Source organism: Pocillopora damicornis, chromosome 4 (genome assembly GCF_964200805.1).
Source record: "Pocillopora damicornis chromosome 4, jaPocDami1.2, whole genome shotgun sequence".
Lineage (NCBI taxonomy): Eukaryota > Metazoa > Cnidaria > Anthozoa > Scleractinia > Pocilloporidae > Pocillopora > Pocillopora damicornis.
In genome coordinates, this window is record NC_142673.1 from 12,698,350 (window position 1) to 12,715,558 (window position 17,209).

The window sequence follows — 17,209 nt, forward strand, 5'->3', positions numbered from 1 at the left end:
GCGCTCTGATGAAATTTTGAAAGCAGCCTAACTAAAACAGACATTCACATCCATTTTCATCTACCCGTCGATAGAGCGATTCAATTCGGAAAAGTCGGACCAATTTCTGATTTGTTGTGATTTACTTGTTGGCACTTACCAACAACTACAACTGGTTTTAGAAAAAATAGTTTTCTAAGTAGCAAGGAGACGGATATCTTACACCCTATCCCTAAAAAAAAGTCGAGACGTTTCTCTTTTTTTATCTTTTGCAAAATCTCAAAGTTGATTCAATCTGGATATTAATGCCTTCAACTCCTAAGCTTTTCTCCCTGATTTACGGTCACTGATTGTGACTTTTTTGAGCTCTGTGGGGAAGAAGACAATGAACGCGCAACCAGCTCATTGGATGTCCTTTCTAAAGCCAATATTTGGTTTTCAGATCTTCCAACAAATAACTTAGGTCCGATTGAGGAATCATACGGGGCGCGCAAGATGACTAAAAAGGTAGGTGCCTAACTTACATTTCTCTTCTTTTAATACATTATTTGAAGACTGTTTAGAGTTGAGGAGACCGATGGGACAATATGCCATTCAGTATTTAAGTTTAGGACTTTGCCTTTTTCTTTCTTTCTTACTTTTGTACTCAATTTTGAGATGAATCAAGCGCGCGGAAATGCTCTTCAACTACGACGCACCGATTTCGTTTTCTTTTGAACAACATTATTGAAGGAAAAAGTGAAAAAAAATTCCCCCATCTATAACAAGTAAACAAAACAGGCTCTAAAGGTTAGTTTGGTGATGATTTTGTTATGAAGAGTATTTAACCATTTAAGAAATCAGACTAAATTATAGCTGATTTTGCAACACACCCGATCTTTGTTGTTTGAAAACTCAAATTTCATTTATTTTGTGTTATGTACCTTTGCAGAGTTCTCATGGTCGGCGTGCTTTAAATTAAAACGTCCTGGCTCGATATGTTATGTTATAATATTATATCTTACAATGTTTTGTATATAAAATGTCAAATGTACTCGCTGAAAATGACTCGCTTATTAAATATAGGGCTGAACTTCAGAATACCCCGCAACTGAAATGAACTTTCAAATCCTGCTACCGCAGTCCCGCAGTCGACATAATTTACATACTATGTATATATAAACCTCACGAAATATACCGCTTTTTGCTTTGTTTACTTTGTTGGTACCTTGTTCTATTATCCATGAGCCGCAACGCAAAGCGTGCTACACATGAATATTCCTCGTTCTTTTATCCATGTGCTGAAACAAGCAAGTTAAACATGTATATACCTTGTTCTATTATCCATGAGCCGCAACGCAAAGCGTGCTACACATGAATATTCCTCGTTCTTTTATCCATGTGCCGAAACAAGCAAGTTAAACATGTATATACCTTGTTCTATTATCCATGAGCCGAAACAAGCATCTGCATATTTCTCGTTTTACGCAATACCAATTTTTCGAACGCTTTGAAAAATAATATATTACAACTTTTTTGCCTTATTAACATCATAAATTTCACAACAACAAATTTATACAACTTCTTGGCCTTATTTACATCATCTTATTTAACTTCAACCACAATTTATAACAGAAACCGGTGCAAGAATAATAACGAAGCTCATCGAGGCACGATTAACGCTTCAAAACTTTGTCGAAAATTGTCTATTACGCTTTAAGGAGGTAATGTTCTACACTTTTTCGAATATTGTCTAATACACTTAAAAGAATTAATGTTCTCTTGTATTGATGGCATACACTTTCTTTACATCGTTCAAAAAAACCCTAAAGAAATCTTCATCGCGATGCATGTATCGCCAAATGAATTCCGCCAAATACGTGGAGAAAAGGTGCTTTCGAACACCAAACTTAGGCAGATTCGACTTTGCATGCCTCCAGTGTCCTTCAATTTTATTGGTATGATCACCGTCTTTGTTCACGAATTCTACAGAGTGGTTCACTGTTCGGTGTTCATAGCCATGCGCCTCGAGTTTGGAGTACGCTTTCCAGCAGTCCCACACTATAATTGTTCCCGGTTCAATCCAGTCTTGAATAATGGCCAACAGTGTGTCTTCGTCTCGCTTCTCGACTGCCACCAGAAAACATTTCCTGCTTTCCTCCTCTATACCTCCAAACACCCACTGCCCTTCAACGTGATGTCCTCTGTGGTACTTTCTTTTGCCAAATTTACTTTCGTCTATCTGAACAACCTTTCCTTTTCCGCCTAGTTTTTCGCTATTTTCAAGAAGTGTTATTTGGCATACTTCAAGACAGAAACTGTCCCAGTCCACCCCCGTGCTTTCTCCAAGTCCAAGTTCATGTTTAATTTGTCTCTGATCGAGATCCTGGCACCACCAATAAGTCAACTTCAGAATTTCTTCTAAGGTCATCCTGCTCTTTTCGAACCAGCTATCCTTCCGTATCGACAACTCTGCTCTGTGTTTCTTAAAGTTAACTTGTTTTCTGCATTCCCACTTGAAACCATCCGATCGATCCTCGCACCTACTCAAACTCATTTCTCCAGCGCAAATCGGGCGCAAACGTCGCCATAACACCATTTTTGGTGTTCGCGGTTGCGTCCATAGCTGCAACTTAACGCCGTTCCACATTGCGTCCCTCGATCCTCTGTCTTTATTTGTGATGTTGTCTCGGTTTCACCACCAGCACTGGTTTCTCTACGTTTTGATCCAATTGCAACTTGAACCCCTTTATCGTTCATGACTGCGCAAAAAATTTAACACTACTCTTAACGCCCTTTTTCACTTTAACACATAACATCGCTCAAAATAATGCCATGTCAGCTTAAAAGAGCTCATACATTGAAAATGCGAAAACGCTTTCAATTAACAATAAAAAACTTAGCCGCCCTTTCAATTTACTCTCACAGAAAAAATCCCGCCCTGCACAACAAATCAAAACACGAATTTGTTGCCATCATTGAAATCGGCACGCTTCTTTTACGATTATTTCAATAGCCTTAACATGACAATTTCAATCATTTGTATCACACTTTCCCTGTAACGTTGACATCAATAGTGCTGTCAATTACCCTGTAACTGGAACACAATAACCTGTTTCTAAACAATTGATTTCGCAAACAAAGCCCAGATTTGCAGTACCGCCTTTGCCACAATTGCTCATATTTTGAATATAAATGAATGCCGCACCGCCATTGATTGGTTGAATCTGTATTTCCACCAACACTACTCCCTAAGGACTATTCCCTGCTCATTTCAGTTTACTTTCAGTCGATACTTATCAGTCTAACAGTGAGCATCAAAATGTATGCAGTAACAAAACTCAACAAACAACACGAACAAACGTGGATCAACCTTCAAAAACGACTCAACACTGTGCAGTTTCAGTATCAGAAGCTATTTCACGACTCAGACGTGTACGATTTTGTTAAGAATAAGGCAATCTCGGTTGGAAGCTGCGAAGGATACTTTGTACCGTCGTTGTTAACTACAACGAGCTTCATACTTGCCTGCAACAACGCAAAGGTCAATGAAACAACTCACAAGCAGCCACTTAATATATATACTATATTTGTTGGATATCCTGGGACGGGTAAGTTCAACCAAAATCAATTTTAAATATCTTTTTACTTCCCCTTGTATCTCGCATACGGCGCGCCAGTGCTTCCCGCACTTACACTCACTCACAGACAAAAGCAAACAACCTTCAATTAAATACGCTGCAATTCGGATTTTAATATCTTAATCTTCTCTCATACAGACAAGTCTTCTGCAATCCAATATGCTGCCCAGGATCCACTGGAGCAACTAGACCTCACAAACGCCATTATCAGCAAGACGACCTCGTCCGGACTGGTCAAACTGCTGGCGAACACGAAAAAGGCCATGATTCTCTCACCGGAGGTGTTTGACATCTTGCACAAGCTACTTAAATCCGATGAGGAGACCGCATCTGGCGACGTGCAGCTACTCTGCAAACTGTTCTCAGGGGAACGCTGCAGCTACCACTACTCTACCGAAGAAAGCAGGGTGATCCCTTCGAATACGCCTTTCTGCCTCCTTGGATCCACGCAACTGGTGAACGCGGCCAAATTGATCGCTCGCATGGACAAAGGACACGGCCTGGTCGACAGAATTCTTCTCGCAACCCCACTTGCCCTTCGCCCGACCCTTACCCAAATGGAGAACGCCACCGATCAGCTATCAACCGAAGTAGTGTCTGACTACACTGAACTGTTCAAAAACATTAATGGAGTGGACGAGAACGTGGAATTCGTCTTTGATGATGAAGGCAAAGAACTTCTGAGGGAGAAAATGGACCAGTTTGTCGCGGAGGTAAACGAAGCCATACGAGAGGGCAAAGTGCCGCCTAAATCGAAGACTTCGGAACTCATTCCCAGAGTAGCCTGCGCCCTGCACGTGTTTAACCACGCCATGACAGCTGTTGGCCGGTGTTCCAGCGACGCAACCAGACCCTACCATTACGAAAGCAACCCTGGAGAACGCTGCATCCTACGTAACTCACCTAGAGACGCAGAAGGAAATACTATGTCAGGTACGCATTCGTAAAAAACAACAAACTTCCTTTCTGGATTAATTACCTTTATTGCGCATACATAACAATCATGTTCTAATTATTAGCACCAGATACTTGCCGTGTTCTAATCGCTGATAGAAATTGCGCGCGCAAAGACCAACAATCTATTTAGTCATAACTTAGACAACTTTGCACATTTCGGTTTGCTTTGAGTTTGGACTTGTATTTATTTTTATTTTAGTGCAAAACAAAACCAAAACGAATCAGAAATCGCTGGCCAATTTTTCACATGCAAATTTCAACGGCTATACAGCTACATTTACCTGTTTCCCCGTTATTTTGGTTTTTAATTAGTTTCTTTCTTTTTTTTTTCAGTTTCTTAAAGAAGTCACCACCTCAGCATGTGACAAAACCATCGAACAACCCACTACACAAATGGTCCGTGACAACGTTTCAATCTCCCAAGGCCCAGTGGTGTCATATCGCTCCTTTAAACATGGAAAAAGATCAGCCCGAGAAATTGCCGAAGATGAATTCAATGCCGCCACGGAATCTTTGATGCAGAATGGTTTTGGAAGAATTGTTGAGTTCCGCGTTCCGCGCGCAAGAAGCACCTGCAAGGTATTTATAAAGAGCAAGCCAAATCCTTGGCCGAACAGTACCAATGTCAATTCAACCGAATTCGACACGGCATTTGCAAAGCCATTGCATAATGACATTACGGCACCAATGAGAGATTATCTGCAAACGAACAATTACATAACAAATTAACTGTAGCAGTAACAACTCCGTTTCATTACGAAAACGAACATGGACATATATCTTTCATTCATTTTCTTTACATTGTTCATCAATTAATTCCGGTAGAACACCATTAGTATTATAAGGAAATGTTCTAACATTTTAACTCATAGTAAAGAAACTATAGTTTTACAAATAGCTTGTACTAAATGAGCGATGAATCACAATTCCACAAACATGTTATGTCAATCTTTTTTGTACTAATTAATTAGGCGCCAATCATGGCGGCCACGTTTAGAGTAGCTCTAGTTTCTATCACTATTCTATCCTGTTTAAGCGCTGCATTTCTAAACCATTTATTATCCTTCGAGGCTACTTTTAAATCAAGGTGGGAACCCCTGCACACTGCTGTTCAACTCAAGAAGAAATGCACCTGTATCGTCAAAGATGGGTTTCATCGATCAAGAGTTCCAATGCAGAAGCACACTAAACACGGGTTTGTCTCCTTAGTCATCCCTGGCCACGACCCTCCATTGGACATCACGGTATACGTTGATATTTCGACCAACCCCGGTCCTGCTCAATCTATTATCGCCATTGGTAGCCGGCAGAGAGCCACTCGAGATTTAATTCGGCAGCTTGATTCTCCAATTCGCCAAACAACGACCCTACAGTACTCTCGGCGCGAACTGGTGTCGCTCCGGAAAAATTACAGCCTTCAGGAGAGACGGTCAGTTTTATTTAAGAACATTCGAGCGGATGGAATTTTTAAGTACCGAGGGAAACGGTCCGGAAGACTTACTAAAACAAAATTAAATACAGGCCGAAGCAAATATTCTTCAGAAACGAATGAATTTTCAACCTTGAATAATTATTCACAGTCGAACAATCACACCTTACCGGGGCTTTCAGTAATTCCCGTGAGAACAACCACACGCGCCATCTCCAGTAGTTACATAAGACCAAGAACTGTTAATTGCTATAACTCTTCCATCTTGAATGAATCTTTACGGTTCAATAATCACGCTTTACCGAGACTTTCAACAATTCCCGTGAGAGTAACTACGCGTGTTTCCTCGAGCCGTTACACAGAAGAAAGAGCCGTCAATTTCAATAATCTGGCTATTATCAAGCCTAAGAGAAACATCGACGCAAAGAAAAACACCTTGCAGTTCGTACCGTCAATAGCTGTGTCTAATGTAATGAGTTTGGCACCAAAAATAGACGAACTTCGTATTTTTTTGAACACCCACGAGTTTGATCTTTGTTGTATAACGGAGACATGGCTCAAAGATTCTATTGACGACAGCGTAGTTGACATTAGTGGCTACAACATCATACGCAAAGATAGGACCCACAAGCTACATGGGGGTGTGGCTCTATATGTAAAAGATTCCATCAAATTCTCAATTCTACGGGACTATGAGTTTCCTGACCCCGAGGGCCCTGAGGTTTTGTGGGCCAAAATCACGCCCAACCGATTGCCCCGGGGTTATAGCTGCCTTATCATTGGTACAGTATACCATCCTCCACCGCCTGCCAAAGATGAGCCCCTCCTTGATTACATGATGGATTCTCTCTCTAGGATAGAGAGTGATATCCCTGGCGCAGGTATAATTCTCGCTGGCGACTGGAACAGGGCGAATGTTTCACCAGTTATTAAGCAGTTCCGCCTCACGCAAGTCGTCCATTTTCCAACAAGAGGGGATCGTACACTCGACAAAGTGCTAACTAATCTTACAGAACACTACGAGAAACCTTCTCCATTCCCGCCCTTCGGACTATCCGATCATTGTACTGTTGGTTTGTTTCCAAAAATTAGATCGAAGGCCAATATTCCTGCAAACAGAACGGTTACTACACGTGCTGTTAACGCTGAGTCCAAACAGGCTTTTGGTCGTTATATGACGGGGGTCGACTGGTCATTAATCGACACTATAGATAGCGTCCAAGAACAGTATGCTCACTTCAGTGACCTCATTCACATAGGGTTAGATTCTATCCTTCCCAAAAAGCGAGTTAAGTTCCACCGAAACGACGCACCATGGATTTCACCCAAACTCAAGGCACTTATAGCACACCGTCAAAGAGCATATTACCAAGACAACAAACCATTGTTCCACTACTACCGGAACAAAGTAAACAGGGAACGGAAGCTCTGCAAACGCTCTTATTACAACACTAAAGTCAGCGTTTTGACCGAAAACAATCCTAAAATGTGGTGGTCCGAATGTAGGCGGTTATGTGGAATGAACAAAACATCTACAAGTGTCGCAAATCAGCTCCTAGCAAGTAAACCAGCTACCTCAATCAACCTTAAGATCTTGGCTAATGAAATCAACACAGCTCTGCTAGAACCTCAAGCTTCGTTTGACCCACTTTTAGATAATATCGAAACTGTGAGCACTGAGGGTTTTAAAACTCCCATTATTTCACTGGAAGCTACCTTCAAATGCCTTAGTACGGTCAGCTCCTCCAAAGCCGGGGGCCCAGATAATATCCCAAACTGGGTCTTGCGTGAATTCGCTCCTGAGCTCGCTCAACCTCTTCGTTGTATCATCAATTCCTCGATTAGTCAAGGGACTTTACCGGACTTTTGGAAATGTGCAAACATCACCCCTCTTCCCAAAACAAAGATAGTTGAGGATGCGGCGAAAGATTTGAGACCTATTTCACTGACACCAACGTTGTCCAAAATTGCCGAGCACTACGTCGTCCATGAACATGTGAAACCAGCACTTCTGAAACGCCTGGAACCCGATCAATTTGGGTGTATTCCAGGATCCTCCACTGCGCATGCATTGATAAACCTGATGCACAATTGGGCGCAAGCAACAGACGGAACGGGGAACACCGTGCGGATCTTTGCGTTGGACTATAAAAAAGCCTTCGATCTGATAGATCACAGCCTCTTGCTATCGAAACTCTCGACCTACAACATCAACCCTTACATCATTAATTGGATAATAGCCTTTCTTAAAGATAGGAAACAAAGGGTCAAACTTGCACATGATTGTCTCTCAGAGTGGGGATCGGTCCGAGCAGGAGTACCGCAGGGAACAAAATTGGGACCGTGGCTATTCTTGGTTATGATAAATGATTTGAAAGTACCATCAGCCAGTGATTGTATAAAATATGTACTAGACTTTGTAGTATCGTTTTATGACTGATTTCTCGACTGAAAATTACTTTTGCTTATAACAGGTTCAACTCGAAGACATTGTGTGCGAACTGTGCCACAAGAAATGCAAAAGCAAGAGCGGACTGAAACGACACAAGACAGTTAAACACAGAGATACGAGAGAAGATGTTGAGAAGCAAAAAGAAGGAGGACAAGAAAGCTATTTAACTTTTGTAGCTTACTCAAGAATTGTAGAAAAAGCTAAACACAAAATTGCTGACAACAAAATTTATCCAAAAACAATCAGAGACGAGCTAAGATGCTACACCCACAACAACGGTCTACAAGACATACCGGCTGAATTCTGCGACATTGAAGACCTATATAAACGCTTGACAAAGTCTGGAAATGCTGAAAGATTTTATTCTTGCTTCTACTCAACCATAGCTCTGAATGCAGTTAAGCATTTTAAGGGATTATCAAGGAACGCTGCTACTCTACTGTCTACCAAGGTTGCTGATTGTATGTTGGTACACAGCAAGGAGAAAATTGAAAGCACTTATACTTGCGCCACATTAACTAAACTTTCGGATGAAGAAAAAGCTGGACTACAGTATATTGGCGGTTATGTGCTTCATAAACTTCATACCAAGCATGTCGGTAAATCATTAGAAAGTGAGCAGGCAATCTCCATCCTTAAGGCTGGCAAATTAGAAGACCAGAATGCTATTGAATGCCAGAAGTTAACTTCATCCTTAAATCGTAGTGGTTTGTGGGCAATTACAAAAAGTGCTCAATCAATTTTTGAGAGAACTGAACATTATTTCAGGGATACCACTTCAAATACTACTGTGCAGAATATAGCTTTTGCTAGTATTATATCAAGATCTGTTCATGATGTTGAAGTTGTCTCAGCATACAATTCACTGTTATCCAATTATCAACTGATAATCAACAGTAGTGTTGCGAAAGATGTTTTGCACAACATCATACAATTGTATGTCAAAGTGCGGTCATTTTCTTTTGCGAAAGATATCATCCAGAAACATAAGATTAGACTGAAACAAATGAAATCCAAAGTACTTCGTAAGGATATTAGCAGAGCCTCCCATGAGTTTGATCAACTAAGGCAAAGCTAAACTCTAAAAATCATCATGCGAGAAACAATTTAATTTATTGACCCCTAGAACATATTTGTATATTCCTAATCATTTCTAATAAGTTGCTGTTGCATTTGTTGTTAAAAATTTTAAAACAATAACTGATTAAGAATAAAAAATATTTACATCCGCATGTGTTCGAAATATTTGCATAGAAAAATTACATGTCTACATAATAAACAATGTTTTCTTGTTTTCTTATAGAATACTGGAGTAAAACTGGGCTTAGTTCAGGGACAACAGCAGTAGCTGGTCAATCGACATACATGTCACAATGTAGATCTTGCATATCAGGGAGAGAGCCTATTTTCAACTTGCGGGGGGGGGGGGGGGAGAGGGGCTAAAACCCTCCGCTGGTTTCACTGTCCCTGAAACAATGTTATCCAGCCAATTCCGTATGCATATTATATTGTCCCCTCGATTAACTATGGTCACATTCAAAACTGTAATTGGCTTGTGTTATTTCTCACCTTTGCCATGAACACAACTCAAGTGAGTTTCGAGTCTTTGTTTCCTCGACAACTTTCGGCCACAAATCGTGCATTTATAGTACGATCGATTCTTGTCGGTTCTTTCTAGACAGAGTGAGCTCACATCATTGTTTATATCACCAAGGTATCCATCGTCCAGAAGCAGAGAACTGGTCGGAGAAGTCAGAATAAAGTTGTGCAGTCCATCGGCAAGCCAGGGGATTCATATTGCTAGCCAATGACAAGTCCTAAAAGATCCACGTGATCATGCCCTTGATCGGAAACAAAGAAGACTCCATTTGGCGCTTATTTTTGAATGTACTTTTCATCGGTTGATCGCTTTCCTCAACTGTTTTGCTTAATATAACATTTCTAAAGATAGCTTTTATTATGGTTCAATGGGAAAACGAGAACGCATGAATGTTGTAAAAGAAAAGAAAGTCGTTGGCACCGTGGAGTTAAAAGAAGGAACAACAATTGACATATTGACTAGTACAAACAAGGGTCGAGTGGCCATCTGTTAAGCTACGATTTTGAAAGTTTGTGGTGAGTAAAAATTGCGACATTCGTTACGTGATCAAAATCTTATAAAAGATTAGATGTAAAGGGTTGAATTAAGCTTACATAACGCTCGGCGCAACTGAAACTAGAATAATTCTGATAATCGAATCGGTCACTTGCATGCCGCAGTTTCTTAAGCTTATGCTTTACAATGAAATAAATCTATCAGTAAGGTTACAAGATTCCTTTACTCAGGTTTGGGAACATTCAAGATTCATAATAGGAACTGTTATTAAACAAACCTTATTACATGAAGAAGCCCTCCTTGGTAAAAACAAAATAATGTATTCTGCCCTTTTTTTAGTAAAATCTATGAGAGAGATGCACTAACTCCAATATAAAAGTCACTCAATATAACAGAGATTTCTCAGTTTGAGAATCCAATGAATGCCCTTTTCCTTATAGCTATCTAAAGGCCTATTTAAAGGCCTGGTCTGAGCTTTATATATAATTATACATATATATTTTATGTAATTTTTTTTTTTCAAATTCAGATGTCATGGAATCCAGATACAAAATGGTCAAGCTTCTTGTAGACAACCTCATTCAAGGCCAACTTATTGTGAGCCCAGGGGAAAAAATACAAACAGCAGCTAAGTTTGCAGTTTAGGATAACTTCATTCCAATTTATTGTTACAGTTACAAGATTTTAATTAAAAAATCAATTCTATTTAACTGCAATTAACCCTTTCACTCCTAAGAGTGCTTGGTTTTCAAATATAATTTAAGATATTGTATTTTATGGAAAAGAATCAACAGATTTTATTCACAATTTGTGTCAAACCAAATTTAATGATTGATTAGGACTATTTCATATGAATAACTGCAATTGAGGATTAATCCGTATGAAGTTTTCAAGAAAAGAAAAATATCCTTATTTATCCTAATATTACCACATGTTGATGTTAATAATTAATCAAAAATATTTTACATGTAAGCCTTCATTAAGCTTGTTAATAAATTTCATTGAATACTTGAATTTTAGCCAAGTTTTTTTAATTTAAAGTATTTATTTTATATCATTAGCCTCAAATTTTTGCTTAAAATTCCCAGTAATTCTTAAACATTCCTAGAAATTCCTAAAATTCCCAGAAATTCCTAGGAATTTTTTAGATTTACAGCTTTTCAGGGAAAGCTATTGGTTCTCTGAGTTGGAATTCCTAGGAATTCCAAGTCTTGTTGGCTATAAACTTGGAATTTCTGGGAATTTCTGGGAATTTCTAGGAATTTCTAGGTTTTTAGAACCAGAGTTGTTATGGTTGGAAATTCCCAGTCTAAATTTACCATGAAAATTCACACCTTTATTCCTATGAATTCCTATCAATTCCAAAATCCATTTTGCAAGGGATCTATTGTATCCGTGAATACTACTTGCATACTACTTAGGCAGGCCTTTGTGTCATGGATGTAAAAACTTTTCACCAAATTTGTTTATCAATAGTACAACTATATCCAGGGCTCGAAATTAGCACTCGCAAACTCGCGAAATGCAAGTGGTTTTTCGAAGTTGCGAGTCTAAAAAGTATCCTCAAGCAAACATTTGCTAGTTAGGTTCCTTCTTTTACTAGTAAAAAAAATCTTACGAGCAAAACTTTGCTGGTAGACAAAAAAGTTAAGTTCAAGCCCTGATATCCATCTCTTAAATCTGCAAAGGGCATATACATTTTAAGTTATAATAAGTCTAGAGGGATTTAGTCATAAAGATTAGTTCCTGAATAGACAACTGTTTGTTTTCCAGAGTTATTGCGCACTTAAGGTTTACACAAATTTTGTTGGGAAGCATATCTGGTGTTGCATTTAACCTACATATTGAAAATGGTTTTGGAAGGGATCCACTTAAGCGGGCCTTTGTGCTGTAGATGAAAAGCCTTTAAAGCATTGTGTTGATACACATTTACTGTTCGAATTTCTAGAGTGTTAAGCAAATGAAGGGTGTATCTGTTTGGTTATGAAATGTATCAATAACAGTGAGGTAAAACTCCCTCACGTTTGTTTTAAAGTGAGCAATCAATAATTGCTAAGAAGATGCACATGTAAAATACATCTTCTGCTCTTCTTTATCAACCAGTGTTTAGTTGGCAATGTGGCTGTCACTTAGGATTGAGATTAACAGAGTATTCTAAGGTTAATCACCATTATTCTCTGGAGGGAAATGGTAGGTAAGTGGGCACAACTCTTGCATCCCCAGCACCTGGATAAGTCAGGTAAAATACCATCTTTCTTTCGTTGTATTGTGAACCTCTCAGCACCTGGCTAGTTAATGGGTTGATAAAGGATTATGTTAAGTGAGAAGACGGCATTAAAAGAAAAAATGGCAATTTTTTCCCTCAAAAACTAACAGAACTCCTTATAAAGGTCTTTTGTAAGTAGATAGTGATTGAAATAAAATATTCTGATGGATGTGATCTTTTGGTTAGGTTGAGTAAGGAGTACTGTATGTGGCAGTGGGGGCAGATGGTGCGCCATTTGGCAAGGATGACACAGTCACTGCATACTTAGTTAGCTTTCTCAACCCGCTGAACAGAGTACAAAGTTGTGATAATAATTTACTCCTTGGGGCCAACTGTGAAGAAGATCATCCACTCATGAAATCTTACTCAAATCACTTGAGGGAAGAAATGGAACAGATTGAAGAGAAGACATTGACCACTAAGATAGGAGAGCAGGTTGTATTCAAATTTGAACTGATACCATCTGACATGAAATAGATTTCGTCCCACTTACGAGAACTAAACAATTGTGCAACCTACTTTCCACCTTTTGCCAATGTTTATCAAACACACAAGGGAGTCATGGTTTTATTGGTGGCCCTAAAGCAACATGGTAACCATGGCAGTACGCTGAGAGACTGGCCATTGCAGAGAAAGTGGAAAAGTCAAAGGAAAGACTTAAAGATCCCATGGGCAAACAAAGAAGTCATATTACAAATTTATTGCTCAAAACAAGTTGAGACAAGAATTTGTTCCTCTGTCGGGGAAGTATGTTGATTTACTCAAGGTGGAGCCTCTACATAGCACAAACAATGCTTGGCAGAACTGGTTTTCAGCTGCACTCTCTTGTAATGCAGTACACAAACCAGAGTCACCTCAAGGCAGAAACAACAGTCTCTGATCTTCTAGACAGTTCCCCTCTGCTAGCAGTTTTGAAGTGCCTGGAAGACAAGGTCAAGTATGGGAGATTACACAAGGCCTTTCTTTGGTGGTTCACTGAGAAGCAAAAGAAAAGTATTACATTCTCATATGGATTCACAAGGCTTGAATCAGTACTTTTGGTGGCATTTTGCCTCTTTGATATAGGAACTTCTGAAGATCAACTCTCTTTCAAAGGGGTCAGTTGTGAAACTTCACACTGGCATTTGTTGTCGTCGAATTCAGATGCAGTTTCTATTTACTCAACAGTCGAGGTGCACATTGAGCAAGTGGAAAAGCTAAAGACCTCATGCCAACACTTTTTCAATGCCAACTGTTTGTTGCTTAATGGTGTCACTTCTACTGTGAGGACAATTGGACACGAAGGGTAACATCTGGACAGGAAGTTCAACATCTGAGGCTTTGCTATGGATTAGGCCTCAATTCAATGCAGGGTAGAGAGACAAAGCATGTTAAGCTGGCTTAGTATGTGGAAAACAAATGCAATGCCAAAAAGAGCTTACAGTGGTGGAGAGTGTTTAAACACAAATTTGTCCACATGATGTGCCTGAGAGAGAGGGACCCCAACAGCATTGCTTATTGCATCAAAAAGAGGAATATCAGCGATTCTTACATTCCTAGGATAGTTTGAGATTGTGACCACAGGTTTTGCTATTGTGGACTTTCAAAGTCAACTGTTGATAATGAAGGGTGAGATTTGCTCAAGTGATGTCATGAAGGCCATTAAGCAGAGTGTTGCTAGTGGAAAAATTAGTCAAAACTAAAACTAAACTTGTTACTCAAACAATTTCTTTAGAATTAGATGTTGGTTATACAACGTTTCTACCATTATGGTGCAGTATCTAAACAAAGTGTCACTTAATTTCCACCAACATAACATTAAACTTGATTACAAAATTATTTCTACACATACATGTATGATCCAAAAAGAGACTTGACACAACAGGAACTGCTGTGGATTGCTGTAAAGCTATTGACAGTTATCTCTGTAACAGTAGGATGGCTGAACAGGCATGCACTAATAGTATCTAATAAAACTCTGTTTGTTTCGTTTCAAAACTTTTATAGCTAACTTCTTATTGAGTTTGATTTTCTATTGTCAAATAAACAATGTTGTAATGCGAATAAAATATTTGGGTTGTTGCCAGACTTGAAATTTGTGAGGGTGTTCTGAAAGACCTTCAAATTCTTGACAGATGCTTCCATAACATGATAATGAGCCATAGTCTGTTGAAGCATTTTTGGTTTTCGGATGAATTCTCGTCTTTGTCATGGCTAATTCCTATAACTTGACATGCTCTGCATACAATCAAATCATCATGAGTGATTTGAAATGAAACTGTTTACATTCCGATACATACACACTGATCAGAACACTGGATCAGAGGTAACTTGAGTGTTTTCTACTTTAAAAAGCTCAAACCACTTGAAATTGGTAACCTCAATTCTCAAGCCTTTTTTTTAAATACTCTTGTAATGTAGTAGTTACTGATAATTTTTCCTTAATTCTTATTCTTTCTTTATTATATCTTCAGAATAACTTTTTCCCTGACTGATTTATTTTTTAACACAACCTAAAACGATTTGATGATCGATAAAGAATATCCTTTTGATCAAACACAACCTTATTTCACTTATATAATTAACCTTTGTTTTGTCAGTGCTACACAACAAGTATAACAAGTGCTACACAACAAGTATAGAGTTCACAGATCTCAGGCGAAAGTCCAATTTTGGAAACCAGTCAGAACAAACTGTCCACAGTTGAACAAAAACTGGATAGTGGCATAGAACAAAAGTACATTATTCTATGATGATGTACTACTGCACATTTCAAATAACCCCTTATAGTTGAAAATACTTGGCTTGATTCGCAAGCATTACATCAGCTTTGAATAGTGATGAGGATCTTCACAATCTTATGAGGGTGATTCTATTAATATACTAATACAATCATGCATAGTCATGGTCTCCATACATCAAAAAATGGGCAAGGAAGAGATATCTTCAAAATCACAATGTAGGGAAAATTTAACAAAAGAATTGTCACCAAGTGTTATGGTCCAAACTTTGAGAAGATTAATGAATGAACAAAGGCATTTTTATCGTCGTTTTTACATTTGTAACTGTTCATAAAACATTGGACTCCAACTTGAAAGCATTTTGTGTGAACAATGTGTACTTCTTTGACAGCTCCTATCGGAAAAACTTCAAATTTCAATTATGGTTTTTGATCCAAAATTCAATAAATCTACATGTGCCAAGGGATGCTTCTTAGGCACTGAATATACCCCTCATGGGAGGTGGCAACTTTTCCAGCAGTGAGGCAGTCATGATGCATAGAAACATAGCTTCAATGACCTCAAATCATCTGAAGTCAAATTTTCCAAGCTACTTTTAGGGGAAATTTTATTGAAGGTTCATAAGAATGCAACTGATGTAAACCAATGTGGTAAAACATGGATTCAGCTTCCTCACAAATTCAGTCAACCCAGCCAAAAGACCACATCCATCTGAATATTTTATTTCAATTATTATTCACTTATAAAATACCTTTATAGGGAGTTCTGTTAGTCTTTGAGAGAAACCTTTCAGGATTTGCAAACTGCCATTCTTCCTTTCAATACTGTCTTCCCACTTAACATAATCTTTATCAACTCAGTTACTCCCCGAGTAATTAGTGGTTCACAATACAACAAAAGAAAGATGGTATTTTACATGATTTGTTCTGACGCTGGAGATGCAAGAGTTGTGCCAACTCACTTACCATTTCCCCCAAGAGAATAGTTGTGATTGATCATGGAATACTCTGTCAATCTCAATCCCAAGTGACTGCCAACTAAACACTGGTTGACAAAGAAGAGCAGAAGATGCATTTTACATGTGTATCTTCTTGGCAATTATTGATCGATCACTTTAGGACAAAGATGAGGAAGTTTTGCCACACTGTTATTGGTATAAACAAACAGATAGCACCCTCCATCTGCTCAACATTCTAGATACTCTAACAGTAAATAATTTGTATCAACACAATGCTTTAAAGTTTTTGCATCTATGGCAGAAAGGCCTGCTTAAGTCGATCTACTCCAAAGTCATTTTCAATATGTAAGCAGTATTCATGGATACAACACCAGATATGCTCTCAAAAAATTTATGTAAACCTTGAGTGTGCAATAACTCTGGAGAACAAACAATTGCAAAGAAAATAAAAACTGACCTTGACAAAACAATAGAGAATCTCGATAAGGGAACATCGAAGTCATCACTGAAAGTCCCACTCTGAAACCAGAAGTGCCAGCGCCCATCCAAGCAGAAATGGAAAAAGTTATAATCAAAAACAAAGCCTGCTTTTCTGAACATGGTACTCCTTATGCTGACCAATACATATTGCCCAGTCACAAAATCCCAATCCAACTTTAGTGGCTATTTAGCCTCCTGCTCTTCATTTGAACTATTCTTCAGTATTCTAAGTATTTTTTATTTTAAATTTGTA

The 17,209-nt window shown here is 38.7% G+C and overlaps 1 protein-coding gene and 2 pseudogenes across 2 annotated transcripts; 2 read left to right on the forward strand and 1 right to left on the reverse strand.

Moving 5' to 3' along the window:
• Window positions 1–770: 770 nt before the first annotated feature.
• Window positions 771–10,439, reverse strand: LOC149046846 (uncharacterized). 2 transcript variants are annotated; one of them, XM_089204937.1, is made up of 2 exons: window positions 10,007–10,439; window positions 771–4,502 (listed from the first exon to the last, which is right to left on the reverse strand). In XM_089204937.1, exon 2 carries the CDS (start codon window positions 2,606–2,608, stop codon window positions 1,730–1,732), a length of 879 nt encoding a protein of 292 aa, XP_089061063.1. In that variant the 5' UTR covers window positions 2,609–4,502; window positions 10,007–10,439; the 3' UTR covers window positions 771–1,729. The 2 variants fall into 2 exon arrangements, with proteins under 2 accessions (XP_089061063.1, XP_089061064.1); XM_089204938.1 differs by lacking the exon at window positions 10,007–10,439 and adding an exon at window positions 4,838–5,294.
• On the forward strand, window positions 4,082–5,294 carry LOC149046847 (uncharacterized; annotated as a pseudogene).
• A 2,280-nt stretch (window positions 10,440–12,719) lies between the features above and the next one.
• Window positions 12,720–14,109, forward strand: LOC113682325 (uncharacterized; annotated as a pseudogene).
• The last annotated feature ends 3,100 nt before the right edge of the window (window positions 14,110–17,209 follow it).

Excerpts from the sequence above, each read along its gene's own strand:
- LOC149046846 (XM_089204937.1), bottom strand. The coding sequence starts at position 2,608 with ATGTGGAACGGCGTTAAGTTGCAGCTATGGACGCAACCGCGAACACCA.